Source organism: Carettochelys insculpta, chromosome 28 (assembly GCF_033958435.1).
Source record: "Carettochelys insculpta isolate YL-2023 chromosome 28, ASM3395843v1, whole genome shotgun sequence".
Taxonomy (NCBI): domain Eukaryota; kingdom Metazoa; phylum Chordata; order Testudines; family Carettochelyidae; genus Carettochelys; species Carettochelys insculpta.
Genome location: NC_134164.1, coordinates 9969134 through 9989571, shown reverse-complemented (window position 1 = coordinate 9989571; position 20438 = coordinate 9969134). Strand labels below are relative to the sequence as shown.

At 54.8% G+C, this 20438-nt stretch overlaps 1 protein-coding gene across 1 annotated transcript in view; it reads left to right on the top strand.

Moving 5' to 3' along the window:
- Positions 1–10398: 10398 nt before the first annotated feature.
- MRC2 (mannose receptor C-type 2) overlaps positions 10399–20438 on the top strand; it is a 114345-nt gene continuing 104305 nt past the window's right edge. Inside the window, exons 1-2 of the mRNA XM_074978825.1 lie at positions 10399–10439; positions 10951–11282. Coding sequence (XP_074834926.1) covers positions 11180–11282 — 103 coding nt within the window. The 5' untranslated portion in view covers positions 10399–10439; positions 10951–11179. The remainder of the gene's footprint in view (positions 10440–10950; positions 11283–20438) is intronic.

The window sequence follows — 20438 nt, the reverse complement described above, 5'->3', positions numbered from 1 at the left end:
ACCTCCTGAGGTCCCTTCCAGTCCTGAGATTCTATGATTCTATGAATGTGAACCAGTGGGTGCTCTGCTAATCAGCTGGACAGCACCTAAAACACTCCTGAGCGGCCACACAACTGCTCAACTTCCAAACTGCTGATGCAGGGAAGCAGCTACTGAACTGGCTTAATCCACCCCTGGCATTTGGCAAAGCTTAAATGATCGGTATTGATGGGGTTCCAAAGAGAACTGAGAATCTGAGTGAGCAACAACCAGACTTGGCTCTGCCAGGCTGGGCGGGGCTCCTCTGGCATTGCTCCAGCACCAGAAGGACCCTGACCATACCTGCGATGCCCTGTTGGAGGAAGCTGCCTTCTCCTCAGCATTGTCTTGTGCCATGCCCCTGTCATCAGCCTCTCCCATGGGCTAGTTTGAGGGCTTAGTGTGCAGGCTTTGTGGATGGCAATCTCAGGTGCCCCTCCCTCCATTGGTTGTGTAGGGTAGTGTTTCTCATCCAGGGGTGTGTGTCCTATTGGAGTTATACTGAGTACTTCTGGGGGGGGTACATCAACTCATCTAGATGTTTGCCTAGTTTTACAACCAAGCTACATAAAATACTCGTGAAGTCAGTACAATCTAAAAGTTCATTCAGAAATTGTTTGTTTCTACTGCTTCATATGTCTTGCACTGAAACGTAAGTACAATACTTCTGTTCCAATTCATTGATTTGCTAATAAGATGGTAGAAAATCCATAAGTTTTCAGCAATAGCCTTCTGGGATATCTTTGCCTATTTTTGCAAGTAACTCGTTTTTAAATTAGGTGTAATTTGGTGGCATGCAAAACAAATCTGGCTCCTGAAAAGAGGACAGTGATCTGGAAAGGTTGAATGGCACCTGTTTCAAGACCTCAGAACCATGTTTCTCAACCAGTGGGGCGCATAACTGTAGGCGTACGTGGGAGAAGTCTGGGGGTACTCCTAACTTTTGTTAAAACGGGTACTTCATTAAAAAAGGTTGAGAAACAGTGGTATAGGGAGCTTTGGTGGCTAGCTCAGGCTTTGTCAGCTGCAGCATTGTGCTTGTAATCTCCTAGACACCTAACAGCTGTTAGTTGCTGGGATGCATCTCACTGCAACATGGAACTCCCTTTGTGGATCCTAACCCTCAGATACCATAATGGAGGCCCCATAAGCTATCCAACCATTCAGCCCATGTCAGCAGCAACTGGGGATATGTTCAGACAGCAGGGGTGTTCCTTGTAAAGACCACGAGCTCAAGATGCACTACTCTGTACTCTCCCTGGGCTCCTTTATGAGGCAATGTTTCCTTCCCTACATGGATCCAGGGACCAACCAAGGTGAGCTTTATGAATGATAAGGACAGCAGGAAGTGGAAGACTTGTAGCTAAAAATTTTATTTAGCTGTAGTAATGATCCAAGGCCTTCTACCAGCATTGCATCAGCATGCATCCTTTTCTAAACAAATTACAGCTGTAGTTACATTGCAAGTTACTCACAGACACGAATCTTGACTTGTTCAATATCTTGCATGAACTGTCATGAAGTAATGACTGACTTTCCATAAGCTCTTTTTTCCTTCAAGAGAAGGCAGCCCTAAGTGCAAGGGTGTCATGCCAAATTCATTCCACTTTGAAGGCCTGTTTGCTTTAGAAATCCTGCCACTAGTACAGCTGCAACCCCAGTGAAGCTATGTTATAGCCAAAAGGGAATTGCAAAGGTGGAAAGTGCCCTATGCTAGTTGTGTTAAGGACAGGGGACTGGGTCATAATATGAAAGGATGCCCTGCTCGTGAAATGAAACTGGCTCTTCATTAAGACAACTAGTTACAGAGACATCACAACTGTAGTTGTAATTCCAGCCATGTGTGCACAGACTGACACTTCTGGGCACCTTCCTTTCTGCAGCTTCTGTGCCTCCCTCCACACACCATGCAGGCTGCTGCACTAGTCATGATTTCAAAAAGACCTGAGATCAGGATCTAGTCCTAATAACCTGGTGGCTGAAAGAAGAGCCAGACAACAAGAGATTTCCAATGTCCAATTTTAACACTGAGAGAGCTACCAAACTGGACAAACCTGAGCATGGGCATACTGTTGATTAGTCGTGTCCCTCCCTTGTGGAAAAATGGAAACCTAAAAGGAGACTGTCAAAGAATTGCTGAGTCAACTGATGCTACTGCCCTGACAGCCAGTTCTTGTAACTAGGCTAATTGGCAGACAGTCAGATTGGAGATGGGCTGTATCCCATTGGTTCTAAGTCTGCTAAGAAGCGTGAATAAAAACTGGGTCTGACAAGGGATTAAACATAGCTAGAGCCAGGCTGGACGCTCACAAGAGGCACTAGCCAAGCATCATCCAAAACAGACTTCTCTCTCTCTCCCTGGGTAAGAAAAGAGCAAAAGGGAAGTGAAATTCAGCAGTAAAAGTACTTTGAGTTACATATGCGAGGCCAAGGGTTGAGCTCTCCCCAGGAGTGGGGACAAGGTGAGACGTATCTCAGCCGTTTGTTTATTTGGCTCCTTTTAATCCGAGGGGTTTGCTGATCCCAGAAGAAAAGGGAGAGAAATCAGGGAGCTGGTGAACCCTCCAGCAGTGCAGGCTGAGCCGTTCTGCAGCCTGGAGGGATGCTGATAATGCCATGAGCATTGCAAGCTCTCAGATACATTCAGTGAGCTTGTGATGCCGTATCAGGTATTGGGGCAGAATGAAACCTCACTGCAAGGTCTTCCTGATGACCTAGTGACAATCTCTAGGGCTGGAATGGTACGTGCACCCAACACACAGGACTGCGAGTGCATCCAGAACTCAGCACGTCATTCTTCCACTGCATGGGACCCAGGTGCCATGCTGCCAGCAGCTCTGCATGTGAAAACGAGGGCAGATATGAGCATGCTCGCCAGTCCATCCCATCTCCCACACCCATGAGTTAGTAATTGAGGCTATGTCTACGCTAGCCCCAAAGCTTGACCATCTGAGGGTCAGTCTTCTGAGGGTTCAATTTCATGGGTCTAATGGGGTGTGTGAAATTGACCTCTCAGGGGTCACAGTTGACTCCTGTACTCCTCATGAGACATGAGGAGTAAGGGAGGTTGGCAGGAGAAACCCTCCTGTCAGCCTTGCTCAGTAAGGCTACGTCTACACGTGCACCCAACTTCGAAATAGCTTATTTCGATGTTGCGACATCGAAATAGGCTATTTCGATGAATAACGTCTACATGTCCTCCAGGGCTGGCAACGTCGATGTTCAACTTCGACGTTGCTCAGCCCAACATCGAAATAGGCACAGCGAGGGAACGTCTACACGCCAAAGTAGCACACATCGAAATAAGGGAGCCAGGCACAGCTGCAGACAGGGTCACGGGGCGGACTCAACAGCAAGTCGCTCCCTTAAAGGGCCCCTCCCAGACACTTTCATTAAACAGTGCAAGATACACAGAGCCAACAACTAGTTGCAGACCCTGTATATGCAGTACGGACCCCCAGCTGCAGCAGCAGCAGCCAGAAGCCCTGGGCTAAGGGCTGCTGCCCACGGTGACCACAGAGCCCCACAAGGGCTGGAGAGAGAGTATCTCTCAACCCCCCAGCTGATGGCTGCCATGGAGGACCCCGCTATTTCGATGTTGCGGGACGCGGATCGTCTACACGTCCCTACTTCGATGTTGAACGTCGAAGTAGGGCGCTATTCCCATCCCCTCATGGGGTTAGTGACTTCGACGTCTCGCCGCCTAACGTCGATTTCAACTTCGAAATAGCGCCCAACACGTGTAGACGTGACGGGCGCTATTTCGAAGTTACTGCCGCTACTTCGAAGTAGCGTGCACGTGTAGACGCAGCTTAAGGGCCCAGGGATTTCAGGCAGCATTATCGTGCCCACTTATATAAACTGAGGCCCAAAAACCTAAAGTGACTTACCCACAGTCACAGTGGCAGAGACACTGATTCCCTTGTCTGTCCTCTTATTTCTAAACAAAGGTTTTCAGGGAGATGCTCTGAGATAGTACTTTTCTGCCAGAGATCTCCAAACACCTTGAAAAGGAGGGAAGGATCATTATTTTCCAATTAGGGAAACTGAGGCACGGAGCAGGTGAGTGACTTGCCCAGGGGCACCTCTCAGGACAGTAGCAGAACCATGACTATCCTGATTCCAGTGTTCTGTGCAATGGGCCATGCTGCTTCCCAAGTTGCTTTCTGCTAGTGGCATTGTTAAGATAGCTGTATGTTTGCCTAAAGCTGTTTCACCCAGGCTTGAAATTCTGCCACATATCACAGAGCTTACACCATCCCTGGCAGAATCTTCCCATCTGCTGTGCTTTGAATCAGCTGCAGCTATGCTGTGAGGGCATCTGTGTGGAAAACATGCCCTGGACTTGTCTGTACTAACTGAGACTTTGCTCTGGGTAGCTCTGAGTCCTGTGGGGATGAGTGACAGGCAGATTTCCAGCAGCTTGGCTGCCTACGCTATCCTCGGCTGAATGTGCATGGGGTTGCAAAACTAGCTAGAAATCTTTGGAGAAGAGTGTATTATTTTTCCTCCAAGATTTCTGGTGCTGCTTCCTTCCATTTGGTCTAGAACAGTCCACACAAACATTTTCTCCAACAGTAGCTTGCTCAAAGCTCAGGCCAGAATCTGGCAGGACTGACACCAGCCCATGAGAAGGCCAAGAGACTTACGTGTTTGGACGGTTTAATGTGTTCAGTGCTGGTGAAAGCTGATGGAACCAAAATCTTCTTTCCAGAGAACTGGCAGAGACTCCCAGTCCTGATGCTGCTTTCTGATAGCCCTGCGTGGGGCTCAGTGTGCTTTATCTCTGTATCACACACACCACTGTGCAACAAAGGATTCTCAGCGGGTGAGACAGGAAATGCCAGACTATTCTTAATTCTGCCTACCTGTGCACTGAATGAGGCAGGGGCGTGATTTATTTAATTGCCTGTACAATTGTTGATTCTTGGTGAGATTTTGAACTCTGTCGTTACCAAGCTGCGAACTCTGGTTTGAAGGTACAACCTCTGTGTCTTCTCCACTTTGTGTCTGCTTGGACTGAAATTAGAAAGTCTGGTGGCAGACACATAACAAAGAGGGATGTTGATTTGACATGTTCCTCCATTGAAACGAAAGAGCTCTAAAAACATAGACTGGCTGCCAAGCAGAAATGTTTAGTGAGGGCAAGGTGGTTTGGCTGTGCTCAGTGGTGACAGATGACCAAATGAGGAGCAAGGGTCTCACGTTGCAGTGGGGGAGGTCTAGGTTGGATGTTAGGAAAACCTCTCTCACTAGGGGAGTGGTGAAGCTCTGGAATATGTAACCTACAGAGGTGGTGGAATCTCCATCCTGAGAGGTTTTTAAGGCCTGGCTTGACAAAGCCCTGGCTGGGATGATTTGGCTGGGATTGGTCCTGCCTTGAGCAGGGCCTTGGACTCGATGACCTGAGGTTTCTTCCAACTCCATGAGTCTAATGGAGTCATGGGGTGACTGCTTTGGTTTCTGGTCACCTCCCAGAGGAGAGTGCAAAGTTATTAAAAAAGGAGCTGATCTATTTGGGGGACCTTCTTTCCTCAGCTCCAGCCAAGAGAGGGAGAACACAGCTGGTCCCCATGGAAAGGGTGAGTGCATGCTGGATGCCTGGGTTAGGAGCTGTGTCATAGTCAGTGTGTTCTGTGCCCCTTTGTGCCTTAGGTAGTAAGTAAAACAGCAAAGGTGATAGATCCCATGTTTATGCGTGTAATACCCAGGGGCACTGAGACCTCATACTAGGGTGAGCAAAGTCTCTGCTCTACAGCCTTAGCTGAGAGCCAGCTGGCCTTTAGCTCATGTGGTAGAGCACAGGACTTTAGGCCCTATGATTGCAGGTTCAATCGCTGGTGACGTGGCTCTGTGAGCGTTATATATGCTTGGCATATACCATGAGTCTCCTGGGAGAGCTCCCCTAAGCCAGGCTGCTGCTGTTCTAGAACTGTGAAGGGGAGGGTTTGATGGTGGGTCTGTGCCCTGAAATATGCCTAGAGCTGGAGCAGTAGCTGGGCATCAGAGGCTTACAACACCTGGGGACTCAGTGGCTGGGTCCTCTCATGGGAATCTGGTGAGCAGTAGCAGAACTGGTTTGAGCATTGGTCTGCTAAACCCAGGGTTGTGAGCGCAGTCCTTTGAGGAGGCCATTTACGGGTCTGAGGTAAATAGACATTTTAAAAAAAAATCTCCCTGGGATGGTGCTTGGTCCTGCCAAGAGGGCAGGGGACTGGACTCTATGACCTCCCGAGGTCCCTTCCAGCTCTGAGATGTGTATCTCCATATATATGTATTTATATGTACATTAAACTAATGGGGCGGCTTGGGGGTGACTGCCTCACCCCTGGCCCCAGCAGCTGTTAGCCAGAAGTTGCTGCAGGCAGAAGCAAGAGATTGTGGCAAGGTGGCTGTGCCACACCCGCCAAGGCAGTGGTGTGATGCTCTGCCCTCATTTGCCCTGTGGCCAGGTCCCTGGTCCTTTGGGCACTTGGATCCCTGAAAGGGGACTGGAGGGAAGCACAGTGATGAGATGTCAATTTGAAAGGCTTCTGCAGGGCCCATGGAGTAGGGGGCTGGGTCCAGCCACTGGCACCTCTCCGAGGACAAGTGCCAGAACAAGAGCTACCCCTTGGACTGGGGGAGCGACCAAGTAAGTGGCACCCCTGCTTTCCTGTCTCCTCCCTGTCAGAGCCATCCTGCCCCTGTCAGGGTCTTAACCCCTCCCCAGCCTCACCTTCCTATATTCCATCTCCCCCTCTGTCCTCGCTCATCTGCCAGCCAGTCCCCATCTATCTTGTCTGCCTTTCCCAGGCCTACTGCCCCTCCGTATCCTGCCCCACCCTACCTGCCTTACTTGATAGCGGTTTTCAAGTACCTAAAATAGTACTACAAGGAGGAGGGAGAAAAATTGTTCTCCTTGGCTTCTGCTGATAGGACGACAAGCAATGGGCTCCAACTGCAGCAAGGCTGGACATTAGGGAAAACTTCCTAATGGTCAGAGTGGTTAAACATGGGAATAAGTTGGAATCCCTGTCACTGGAGATATTCAAGAATAGGTTCGAGAACATCTGTCAGGGATGGTCTAGAGACTCAGGATGGTTCTTGGTCCTGCTGTGAGGGCAGGGGCCAGTCAGTACTTGATGACCTCTTGAGGCCCCTTCTGTTTCTAGTGTTGTATAAACAGAAGTCCTGTGGCACTTTATAGACTAACATTTATTGCTGTTTCCAGTTCCAGTTCTTGGGAAAGATTTATTACAGACTAAATCTGTTAGTCTATAAGGTGCTACAGGACTTCTTGTTGTTAGTCTGTGTTCACAAAAACAGGGCTACCCCTCTGATACTAGAGTTCTATGATTCTACCCCGGAGGTTCTACCCTCCCCATGTCATTTGGCTCCTTTTCTAAGAGCAAGGGGGTTGTTCCCCCACCATTTGTCTCCCTCTGCTCATGAACCAAACCTAGTCCATTACTTGTGTCCTGGCCCCCAGCCCATGTCCAGACTTCAGTCCTCCTGTGTTATGCCTGCCTTGTTTCACTATTACTGCATGCCTCCTAGCCTCAAGGACCACCCCCCAGCTCTTTCTGAACCCTTGGGTTCCTGTTGATTGACATCCAGAAGGGTTCACTTGGGATTGGGTGGGGGCAGAGCCCAATTAGGGTGAGGTATGATGGAGCTGCATAGGAGGGCCAGTACATGGTGCTTTGGGGGACAGAGCCCAACTGAAGGCTGCTGGCTCCTGAGAGTGGATGACATGGGGGTTGGGGGATGGGTGTCATTCCAGGGAAATCTGTTCATAGAGCAGTACCTCAAAGACTAGCTGCAAACCATGCAGGGGGGAGAGCGTCCCAAAGAAAAAGTATCAGGAAGCCTTTATAAGGGGAAGGACCCGACAGACTAACTCCTGGTTCCACGGGCCACCACTGCTGGGTGAAATCAGAACTGCTCAGCTGTGTGTTACATGCCCCGTACTGCTGCATCCCCACCGCCCTGTCTGTGCTTCGCACCTACATGACCTCTGTGTGGGCCCTGCTCCTATCACTTTGATTGTTCTCTTTCCCCCAGCACTGGCCATTTCCCTTGTTCTTAGCCTAACTGTGTGGGCATTTCCCTCTACCCCGCGCCCCCCCACCCCCCCGCCGGCTTCTCATCCCCATAAACAGAGCTTCCCCCAGCCTGTCTCTCCCCTGCCACTCCTGGAGACCCCGCTTCTATCCCCCCTTCCTTTAATTCTCTCCCTTGCCCGCTTTGGGTGTTTTCCCTCTGCAAGAGGGGATGGGAGGAGGAATGACTGGCATGGGGCAGTGCATACAGGTGAGCTGGGAAGTGGGGAAAGCAGCCTGACTTGGGCTGGTCTAGCCTGGACTCTTCATCCCTCAGTGGATTGATTATCATGGGGGCAGGGGGAAGGGCTGCAGTTGACATTTTCCCACAGACTGGCATCGCTGAGCCCCACATTTAATGCTGATCGGTCCTTTCGGACAGGGCTGGCCAAAGGGCTACTGCTGGGAGCAGCTGGGCAGGGGAGGCATAGATGGTCTGTGCTTGGGGTGTGCACCCTCCTCCTCCAGCCAACACAGGTGTGAGAACTTGGGGTGCAGGGGGTGATGCAGCACCCTCATGTTTTACACAGGATTCCAGCTGCTGCCCTATGCCTGGGGTCCCAGCTATCCCCTGGGGCTGCTGTCTCATGCTGTGCCCCAGCTGTGGGCCCCTTATCCCTCTCTGGGTTCCCCTCCCACCAACACGGTCCTGCTCCCAGCGCCAGCTCTGGCAGAGATAAGAAAGCTGGCTTTCAGACCCCCTACTATTAAAAATGTTCCAGCGCCCCTGACTGCCAACCCACATTCCCCCACCCCTAATGGCTAGCTCCAGTGCTTGTGGGCCACCTTTGGGGAAGAGGCCAGGTAACCTGAGGGCTAGAGGAAAGTGGCATGGAGACTGGCGAATTCCTAGACTTTAAGGCCTTAAAGGATCATTGGATCATCTTGTCTGAGCTCCTGCAGAACACCCTTTCTTTTGTGGCTTTTTGCCGTAGGGTGGCCCCTTTGTTTGGGATGTACTGAAGGGCATTTTGTCCCTGAGGATGATCCCTTGGTGCAGGGCTCAGCAACCCCCAGCAAGGCTGCCAAGGTCATCATGTGAAGTGATTTTGATCGGCACTCGAGGCAGGTGCTTAGCTCCACCTCTCCTCCTGCCTGCAGCTCAGAGCTTGCTCAAAGTCAGCCCACCTGTGGATTAACGAAAGCCCAGGTAAGGTTACCAGCCACCACCTAAAGAGTAAAGCTCTGCCTCTTAATGGAGCTGTTGTAAGTGGGGCTATTAGTGCCTTTAAAAAGCATCACCAGCACTCAGACTGTACAGAGCGGTCAAAAGGTCAGATCATCTCAGCACTCTGCCTGGGAAAGGCTGCTGACCCTGGCCTTAGCGTGAGATGTACTGAAAGCTGGTAACGGGGGGAATAAAGAGCCTTTTTAATGCTACAGTGAAGCCCTATCGCACCTTATAGACTAAAAGATTTATTGGAGCATAAGCGTTTGTGGTCAACGACTGTGGTCAGCTGCTGCCTGAGGTACCTCAGGACTCCTAGAAGACTCACACTACTGCCCCTCTGCTACCCCAAAGGTGTTTATGGTGATTGGATTACATACCTGGGGGCAACAGACAGAGAAGCTGAGAGATTTGGGCGTATTTAGTTTATAGAAGAGAAGAGTGAGGGGTGATTTAATAGCAGCCTTCAACTTCCTGAAGGGGCTTCTTTAGAGCAGATGGAGAGAAACTGTTCTCAGTGCTGACGGATGGCAGAACAAGGAGCAATGGTCTCAAGTTAGGGAAGGAGAGGAGTAGGTTGGACATTAGGAAAAACCACTTCACAAGGAGGGTGGTGAAGCACTGGCATGCGTTGCTGAGAGAGGTGGTGGAATCTCCATCCCTAGAGGTTTTTTAAGTCCTGACAGGGATGATTTAGTTGGGATTGGTCCTGCATTAGGCAGGGGGCTGGACTCAATGACCTCCTGAGGTCTCTTCCAGCCCTTGGATTCTATGAACCGATGCCTCCCCTTGAACCAGACACCCATGAGGGAGTTTGGACATTGCTGTTTCCCTCACGTGTCCCCGCAGCCTGAGCCCTCCCGCTCCATGGGGCCTTCCCTTATTTCCACCCAGGGAAGGTGATCCCCGCTTGGCAGCCCACCAGGTGGACTCCAGAGCCACGAGCTTGGGCTCTGTCCTAAGTGAAGCCGCACGGGAGGAGGTTCCAGGGCAGGGGCTTGTCCGCGCTGCGGTTAAGGTTAAGTGCAGCCTGGTCCATAGCTCCGGGCCCGGCCACAGGGGAAGGCGCTGGAGCTGCGCGCTACTTGGCTGGCCCGGCCCGGCCCGGCGGGGGAAACAGGCTGCAGCTGGAGTCCCTGCGCCCCGCAAGCGGCTTGGCGGAGCCGCCGGTAAGTGCTGTCCACGTGAGCCGCCGCGGCGGGCGGCCCCTGGCGTTTCGCGCCCTGCCCGGGCGGCTGGCCACGCGCTGTGCATTGTAGTTGCCGCGCGTCGGCTTTTCTGCAGCATTAGTTTGCACAGCCCGGGAGGCGTTTGGCCGCCTTGGGGGTGGGAAGGGCACGGGGCAGCGCTGACCTCCTGGGGGAGGGGGCAGCCCCCGCGCCTCCCCTTACCCCGCCCCCCAATTGGTTGCCATTAGCAAAGCTCCCCTTGCAGGGGGGACCAGGGCGCTCCGGCGGGCATGGCCATCTGACCACCCCGGTGGGTTTTCATGCGCTTCCTCCCCCCGCCCTGCTTTGCATTCCTCCCAGAAGGGCTGCCCACCCCGCCTCCCCCCTGCCCCGCGTTGCGGCGACTCCCCCGGCCAACGCGCAGCGCGCCCTGCCAAGCGCCTCCGAAGTTTGCTTCCAGTTTGCTGAGCCTGAAACCGTTTCTTCCCCTCGCTGCTTTTTTTGGGCTCAGCCCACCAGTGACTGGCTGCCCGGCGCTCCGGTGACGCAGTGTCTGAGGCTTTCTTTGGATCCTCCGCCGACAGGCAGAACCACACTTTCGTGTCCCTCGCCTCCCCCTCTGCCTAGCCACCCGCGTCCTCCCCTGCGGGGCACAGACGGGAGACAGCAATTAACAAGCTCGGGAGCTCTGTGAGGAGAGAGAGTGAGGGGCGGGGGAGCCAGCAAACCGATCCCTGGGCATGAAACTCACTGGTCCCGCCGGCTCTCCAGGGCCACGGATGCTGCCATGCGCTTTCTTCTGCTTCCTGAGCCTGGACCTGGGACTCGGCGCTGCTCGCTCAGGTAGAGTTTGCGAAAGTTTTTTTTCCCCGACTAAGTGGGGCTGCGGGTGTGGGCGGAGGGAGGTTGTCGGTTTCTTTGTGCATCTGTGGCTCTAGGTCTACTTCTCTCCCCCATTTCCTCCCCCCCATTTTTTGGGAGCGAAGAGGAAAGGGAGGCAGCGGCGGGGTATGCACGGGCTCTGCAGCAGGCTGAGTGAAACCAGATGTGGGGGGTGTGGGAGGGAAAGAGCAGGAATGAAGCTGCACAGCTTATTCCAAGCACAGCCCCCCCGCCCTCCAGCAAAACGTGCTTCTCCTGGAAGATGAGCCCCTCTCTGCTCCCCGGGCGCACCAGTGATTCCACTCCAGAGAATCAGAGATGCCTGGGCTGGAAGGGACCCTCAGGAGGTCATCCAGTCCATCCTGCTGCCCAAAGCATGATCAACTCCAACTAAATCATCCCAGCCAGGGCTTTGTCAACTCTTCACATCTCTCCAGGCCAACACCTCTTTGGGCGATGGTGTTTTCCAGCCATGCTTTTCCCTTCCACCCAAAGGGCAGGCTGTTTGCTTTTCAATCAGTCCCCTCTGTTGGCTATGCCCAGGGTCCCTAGCGGTGTGCGGGTGACAGTGATTTGGCAGGTGCCACCCACTCATGTGTGATTCGGCAGGTTGCTGGCCATTTGGTAGGCGGCAGTAGCTAGTTAGGTTGATGGATGCCAAGCCCAGGCAGACACAGCAGGTCTGCGTGGGTTGATGGTGGTTTATTTATGTGTTTGCATTCGTCCTGCCTCATTTGGCCAAGTTGGCTAAAATCTACCCAAGTCTGGACAACGCTTCAAAAACACCAAGAAGTCCTGGGGCACATTATAGACTAACAGATATTTTGGAACGTGAACTTTCGTGGGCAGAGACCTGCGCTTCGTCCATGGCTCTTGGTTTGCACCAGGCAGAAAGACAAGGGGTGGGGGGGAAGTGGTGTTTCCAGCTCATTTTTAGGACACAAGCTGTTCAGTGCAAAATCCAAGTCAACTCTGCTTTAGGAATTTGGCTGTGGAGAGCAGTGGCAGCAGTGGGGCTGAGGGGAGGTGCAGGGAACAGGGAGTATTAGGTCAGATTGGATGCGAGTCAGAGGTTTGCTTGCCAGCGCTGGAGGCTGCGGATGCAGTGTGGAACCTTTTGTCTCCTGAATGGGAGAGGATTTGGTTTTTGTGTTTTGTTTTGTTTTTTTTTTAAAAGGAGTTTGTATCTTTAGGCCCCCATTCAGCCAATCACCCCAGTTAAGGCAAGAGCCTAAGTTCCACTGGGTAGTAAGCACATGCCTAACAGCGCTTCTGAAGTGGGTCTTGATGAAGTACTTGTCAATTATGATTTTTGTTTTAACTTGATGATAAAATTATTATTTTATCTTGGTGCATATCCTGTGGAACAGCGATTTCATCTGTGGTATAAATCAGGATGTGCCTATTTACATAAGGGAGTGACTGATGTCCAGTTAGTTGCTTACTTCAATTTGGCTTTATTAAAAAGAAATAAGGTCAATGGGCCTTAAACGAAAAACAAACTTAAACCTTTGGGTTTTATTAATTAGAGTGCACTCAGGAAATCCAAGCCCGATTCGTGAATGCCAGTCTGGGAGAGCAATGTTTTCCTTGCTACCCAATAAATAACAATGGGAACAAATTTCTGGTCCACTCCTTACCCTTCCTGGTTATTAGCTGCAGATGTGTGAATTGGCTGACTTCTTGGGGATAACAAAAAAAAGGAGGAATCGAAAATCGGGAGGAATCTGTTGGTATGGGTAGCATGGCCGTAAGATCACAACAGAGATGCTTCTGCTAGGTCTGTGCAGACCAGTGTTCGCTCTAATGCAGCGGTTCCCGACCTTTTCAAGATGGCAGCCCATTTTGACAATTCACTAAGACTTTGTGACCCAAGATAGTTCAAAAGTGGGGGAGGGGAGGTTGTTCCTGGGGGAAAAAATTATTACTCTTGATTTGTGCAGCACTGCGCCCCTAGACTTAAACCCTTTGCAGCCCCAAACCGGCCCTCCCAGCTTAAACTCCTCACAGCCCCAGAACATCCCCCCAACTACCTCACATGACCGCCACTGCTGGTCCTTTGCCGGACTGCCACCACCTCTGCGCGGCTCCCCTCTGCCATCCTACTCCCTTCCCCCACTTCAGCACAAGCAGTTCCCTGTCCTGCCGCGCTGAATGGAACTCAGTTTAATTGGCTTAATGGTAAGATACCGCCTGCTGGCTGTTAAACCAATTAAATTGAGCTCCGTTTCAGCATGGCACGGCAGGGCGGGACTGGGAGCCAGATGAATCAGTGGTGGGAGCTGCAAATGGCTACTTAAAGATCCACATGTAGCTCAGAGCTGCCCAGCTGGCGACACATAGAAAATGCAATGATGACCTATGTTTGGGTCCTGATCCATAGGTTGGGAACCCCTGAGCTAATGTTTTCTGTTCCTGTGCAGAATACATTTTATGTGCATTAGGGATGCAAAGTCCCATTTAATTGGTTAACCAGTTAAAGGATAGGTTTAACGGGGACTGGGGCTGCTCTGGCTGTGTTGGCTGGAGCAACCCCTTACCTAGGGGGCGCTGCTCCATCCCCTCTCAGTTACTTATTAACATCCCTAACGTACTGAGGCATGTGCAGATGTACAGCACCAGCAGAAACACATGCTGCCAGCTGTGGGCCTTCTGCTAATCATCTGGTGGGCATTTGACTTGCTTGTGGGTGGCTGCCCAAGCGCACAGCTTACAGGGAACACTGTCTGCAGACACCCAGAGAGAGGAGACTGTCTACACTGGAGCTGTAATTTGCAACTCAGATAGACATGATGGCCCTCGCTCTAACTAAGCAGGAGTGGAGGGTGAGCTAGCAGCCCTGGTTACATGTCCAAGACTTGCAGATGGGATCCTAGCTGGGGGATTAGTTTCTCCTGCTATTGCGGCTGCATTGCTGTTTTTAGGTGTGTCTGTCTGAGCAGGAAATGACAGCTGCAGTGTAGCTGTACTCTGTAGGCGACACACAGGAGGTCTGTGGAAGTGCCAGGAACTGAACCTAGGTCGTGCAGATCCCACCCTGATTCTGTAATGAAAAGACCAGCCTTACTCCAAGTAGCTGCTAGGGCCCACAAGCTCGCCATGTACCTGTGCGAAGCTGGGTATCACGTGCTGCTGTTCACACTGAGCTTGATGCTAGTGGCTGAAATTGGGGTGGCACAAGACTCCCTGCCCTCCGTCAAGCCCTATTAGCTGCCACTGGGAGGAAGGGGAGTGAGAAGAACTTGTCCTGTGAGGTGTTGTATGAGCAGCTGCCTTTATGGTGAGGGTTTGGGGCTCGGAGCAGGAACTGGAGGGCATGAATTTCTCCAGCTATTTGGAGTGTTTGCAAAACTGCTTTGCGTTCACAAACCTGTCCCTGCCACCACCAACACCCTAGTGAGTTATTCAAGAGAAATACAATGGAAAGTCAACCCCATCCTCACCAGCTCTCCTAGGCAAAGGGAGGCCTCTGCTCAGAAGTAGGGTGCAAAGTACCTCTTCCCACTTGCTTGCTCGCTCAAGCTCCTGGGGCATCTGTAGCCAAGCCGGGTGCTGCGCTTGGTCTGTGTTAGCTTTTCTCCTCCCTCTCATTGCTGCTTCCCTCACAGGCCTTCCCTATGGATGTTTCTATTCTCTCCTTCGTTCTCACTTCTCCCTCTCTTCCCGTCTGTTTCCATCTCTGGTCCTTCCTGCCTTGGCAGCTCTCTCAGCAGACCAGCGGGTCACGTTCCAGTGGAGCTCTCTGGTGGTTTCAAAGTCCAACTCTGGGTGCAGCTGGAGGTGACGCCACCAATGAGCTGACTGAGAAGCACTGGTAAATATCAGATTCTTGTCTCTACTCCTCCCAGGTCAGGCCTGTTTAGTTTATTGACACTGCTGCAGGCTGGGCTGGGGCTCTGCCCCTCACATCATGGGCTGCTGGGGTGCTCTCTGGGTTCTGGCAACTGAAGGTATATTGCTGGGCCTGCGTTATGCAGGGGAGGAGGCCCGGCTGGTCTGTGCACATGGGGCTGAGCTAACAGCAGGGAAGTGAGTCTCTCTTCGGTTTGGGTTCGGGGTGGTTGGTCATTTTGGAGTTGTGTTCTGGAACAGGCTTTAAAGGGATATAACATCATGATAAAAATCCTGGCTGGGGTCCTGAAGAACTGACGCCGGAGCATGGAGCGATCCTTTTATGGAGATACCCCACTGAGGGTCCAGAGGAGCACAGAGTTCCTGCCACGCCTCCCTTCCAGGGGACACTTAGGCTGGGGGAGGAGGAGGCAAAGTTTCTCCTGGGTCTGCAGAGGCACCTGTGGGTGTGGTGGCCCTTTCCAGTAGAAGCCATGCTGCTATTTCCTGGGCACTCTCCACAGCAGCTCCAGGACATGGGGCACCCCCTGGAAAGCCCAGAGGGAGTCAAGGCTGCTTGGGCATCTGCAGGATGAGCAAGGAGAGTGCCGCAGAGTGGCCATTGCCTTGCTGTGCACCTGGAAGAGCTAGACGGGACATGCAGGCTCTGCCAGGGAGTGGAGATGCCCTGGAGGCTGTCCCCTTTCCCCATTGGTTCAGGGCTTTGCCTGCACTGATCCTGGAAAGTGTAAGTAATGAGCTTTATTCCAGGGCAGGGTCCAGGGGCTCACTTCTGCCATGGCACTAGTTTAACCTTGTTGCTGTGGTATAATTCTGATGGATTTTATTAATGAAATGTACAAGTAAATGTAACCTAAGTAAATGTATCACTGGCTAAATGAATATAATTTCCCTAAATCAGCAATGGGGAACCTAGACTAGTGAGTGGGCTGCAGGAGCAGCCATTCTTCATCTCAGTGGGTCACAAGGGCTACGTCTACACGTGAAGCCTACATCGAAATAGCTTATTTCGATGTAGTGACATCGAAATAGTCTATTTCGATGAATAACGTCTACACGTCCTCCAGGGCCAGCAAGGTCGATGTTCAACTTCGACGTTGCGCAGCACCACATCGAAATAGGCGCTGCGAGGGAACGTCTACACGCCCAAGTAGCACACATCGAAATAGGGATGCCAGGCACAGCTGCAGACAGGGTCAACAGGCGGACTAGCGCTTCCGGGGCAACAGCTAGCCGCTCCCTTAAAGGGCCCCTCCCAGACACACTCAGCCTGCACAGCACGCGGTCTGAGGAGCCATAGGCACACAGACCCCGGGCGCCGCAGTCATGGACCCCCAGCAGCAGCAGCAGCCAGAGGTCTACCCAGCCCTCCCGGCAGGAGCAGGGCTTGCCCTGCTCCATGCCATGCGGGAGGCAGCTGAGCACCTCCTTGCTACCCCGGAGGAGGAGCTGCCCCCAGGGCAGCAGGGCTCAACCCCCAACCCTGCAGCACCCTGCCCCCACCCCTCGCCTCACACGCCGGCGGCTGTGGAGCTACCCCACCAGCACCGACTGGTGGGAGCGGCTGGTGCTTGGGGAGTGGGACGACGACCGCTGGCTCAGGAACTTCAGGATGAGCCGGCAGACACTTCTGGAGCTGTGCCAGTGGCTCACCCCCGCACTCAGGCACCAGGACACCGCCATGCGGCGTGCCCTCACAGTGCAGAAACGGGTCGGCATCGCTGTCTGGAAGCTGGCCACTCCAGACGACTACCGATCCGTGGGGCAGCAGTTTGGTGTCGGCAAGGCCACCGTCGGGGCTGTCCTCACGGAGGTAAGAGAACCTACGGGGGGAGGGCAGGGCAGGGGAGGGGGGCCCGGGCAGAGGAGGGGAGGCCAGGGCAGGGCAGGGGAGGGGAGGGCGGGGCAGGGCAGAGGAGGGCCGGGCAGGGGAGGAGGGCAGGGCAGGGCAGGGCCACGCACACCCTGCTCACCCCTCATTGGGGCTGTCCCATGTGCTTTCTCTGCAGGTCGTGCGTGCCATCAACGCCATGCTCCTGCACAGGCTCGTGAGGCTGGGGGACCCAGATGCCACCATCGCGGCCTTTGCCACCCTGGGCTTCCCCAACTGCTTCGGGGCTCTGGATGGGACTCACATCCCCATCCGCGCACCGCATCACAGTGGAGGACGCTACATCAGTCGCAAGGGCTACCATTCTGTCGTCCTCCAGGCCTTGGTGGACAGCCGGGGACATTTCCAGGACATTTATGTGGGCTGGCCTGGCAGCACCCACGACACCCGGGTTTTCCGGAACTCGGGCCTGTGCCGGCAGCTGGAGGCGGGGACCTACATCCCCCAGCGGGAGATCCCTCTGGGGGACACCACCATGCCCTTCTGCGTCATTGCAGATGCGGCCTACCCCCTCCGGCCCTGGCTCATGCACCCGTACACGGGCCATCTCTCCGCTAGCCAGGAGCGCTTCAACGAGCGCCTGAACCACGCGCGCCAGGTGGTGGAGCGCTCATTTGGCCGCCTGAAGGGACGCTGGAGATCTCTCCTGACCCGCTTGGATGCGGGCCCCAACAACATCCCCCTGATTGTGGGTGCCTGCTGCGCCCTGCACAATTTGGTGGAGAGCAAGGGGAAGACCTTTTTCCAGGGCTGGGCTGTGGAGGCCGGCAGGGCCGACGTCCAGCCACCTGCTGCCCCCAGTCGGCAGGTGGACCCCGAAGGGACCCGGGTCCGGGAGGCCCTGCGGGCCCACTTGGATGAAGAGGCCGTGGGGTGAACTCTGCCCAGGCCCCCCACTGCCCACCCCTTCCTCCACCACACTCCTGCCCCAATGCCCACACCATGGAGCACCCAACCACACCCCCCTCCCACTTTTCCTGGACAAATGACAGCACGCACTTGTGGCTGAACTTAAACTGCTTTTTCTTTGAGAACTTTTTTTTTTAACTGTAAATATATAAAACAAGAACAAACTATATACAACATGTGGAAACAAAGTCATATGTACAAATAAAACAATTGTCACAAACAAGTGTCCTCGTTAATAAAAAGAAAACCAGGGAGGATAAAGGGGAGAACTATTTACATGGGGGGGACGGGGCAAACAGGGGGCACAAACAAATAAGTTTAAACTATATACAAGGGGGGTGGCCATGTCCCGGGCCCCTCGCCCCTACAGTCCGGCACTGGGCGTGGGCAGCCGGGAGCCCCGCCGCAGCCGCAGCCCTGTCCTGGGCTGGCTGGGGGCGGGCCGGACCGGAAGATATGCCCGGCGAGTCTCAGCTGGCTCCAGGGGTCCCTCGGCGCTCTGGCCCTCGGCGGTGGGTGGCGGGGTGACGGCGGATGGGACGGCGACGGGCGGAGCAGCTGGTGGTGCGACTGGTGGAGCAGGCACGGCGGGCGCTGCGGCGGCCGGCGCAGCATGGGGGGCCGGGTAGTCCACCAGGCAGTTGAAAGTCTCCATGTAGGCCCCCCATGCCTCTTGGCGCCAGGCCAGCGCCTGCTCCTGCAGCTGCAGGTGCTGCTCCGCGACCTCCAGCTGCCGTCGGTGGATGGCCAGCAGCTGGGGGTCCGTCGCCGTCGGCTGGTGGTGGCGCGGGGTCCGCCGTCTAGCCCGCCGTGGGGCCGGTCGGTCCTCGGCCGAGGGGCTGGCCTGGAGCGATGGTCCCAGAGGGCTCTCCAGGACCACTGATGCCTCACCGGCGCTCTCTTCCGGTCCTTCTGATGGTGCAGGTGCGGGACACAGGAGAGGAGGGGGGGAAGAAGAATGGAGACATGCGTTAGTGTGGGCCCCGAGCCATGGCCTTTGTCCCCCCAGCCCTGTGCTGCAGGTTGCCCATCCCCATCCCCTGGAGATGCTGCTGTGATGGATGGGGTTCAGGGGTCCCCCTGCCCTGCACCCCGTCCCCTGGTGGGAGCAACTCTCACTTCACCCCGCAGGGTCTGACAGCAGGAGAGGTTTCTTAGGCCACAGATGCCCAGTTTCTCCCAGGAGTGACAGCACCAGCTGTCGGAAGAGACAGTCCTTCCAACCCGTCGTGGGGAGAAGACCCCAAGGGGGGCCCCTCTGGGATGCAGCTTTCCCCCTCCTCAGGCTGGCTGCCTTCCAGCTCTCCCTTCCCCTAGCCTGTACCTGTGGCCCCCGCCCTCCCCCACCAATTCCAAGCCAGCTCAGCTCCTCCCTCCTGTTTGTTCAGGGCAGAGGTGTCACCTGCCAGCTGTAGCCCCAGGATCCTCCTTTGCCCCTGGGAGCTATTTGGCTCTTGTTGCTCATATGTAGCCTGAGTCTCCCTTTTGCACTTCCCCCCACTCCATCACATGCTGCTGCTGCTGCTGCTGCTGCTGCTGCGGGGTGTCCCACCCCCTCCTCCCGGAGGCCCCTCGAGCTTCCGCTCCCCCCTGCCCCGGGGATGGGGCATGGCACTGTCGTGCGGGGGGCAGGGGCTGATGCACTGCTGTGAGGGCCATGGCCCTGCTGTCCTTGGGGCCATGGCCATGTGAGCATGTGGGGGGCCCTGGACACATATCTATTACCCCCCCGCCCCTCAAGCCCAGGGGTGTACACCAGAGGGGGGTACCTACCTGTCGGTCCGCTCCCACGGTCTGGAGATCCCCGGGGGGCGGAGGCCCGGCTGCTGCCCCGGGATGGCAGGAGGAGGATCTGCAGCCCGGATTCTGCAGAGGAGGAGCCCCCCTCCTCCTCCTCCTGCCGCGATGTCCCGGGGGTGGCCTCCGGGGGGGGCCCCCGGGGTGCAGGGTTTGCCTCCGGGGCAGACTCCGTCTGCAGGGCCTGCTGGGGCTCGTCAGCCGAGGTGTCAAGGGTGGCCGGAGGGGAGGAGGTGTGCCGGGAGCCCAGGATGTCCCTGAGCTCCCTGTAAAAGGGGCAAGTGACGGGGGCGGCCCCAGATCGGCTGGCCGCATCCCGGGCCCGGGAGTAACCCTGCCGCAGCTCCTTCACCTTACTCCTGACGTGATCAGGAGTGCGGGCAGGGTGACCCCAGGCAGCCAGGCCGTCGGCCAGCTGAGCGAACTCATCCGCGTTCCGCCTCTTGCTCCCCATTACCTGGAGCACCTCCTCCTCGCTCCAGAGCCCCAGCAGGTCCCGCAGCTCGGCCTTCGTCCAGGAGGCGGCCCGCTGCCGCTTGCCAGCCTGGCTGTCCTTCTGGCTGGGCTGGCTGCCCTGGCTCCCCTTGGGGGGGGTGCTGCCGGGCAGCCATCGCAGCTGGGTGGGTGGCTGAGGAACGTGCAGGCTGGTCGCGTGTCTGGGCTGCCGC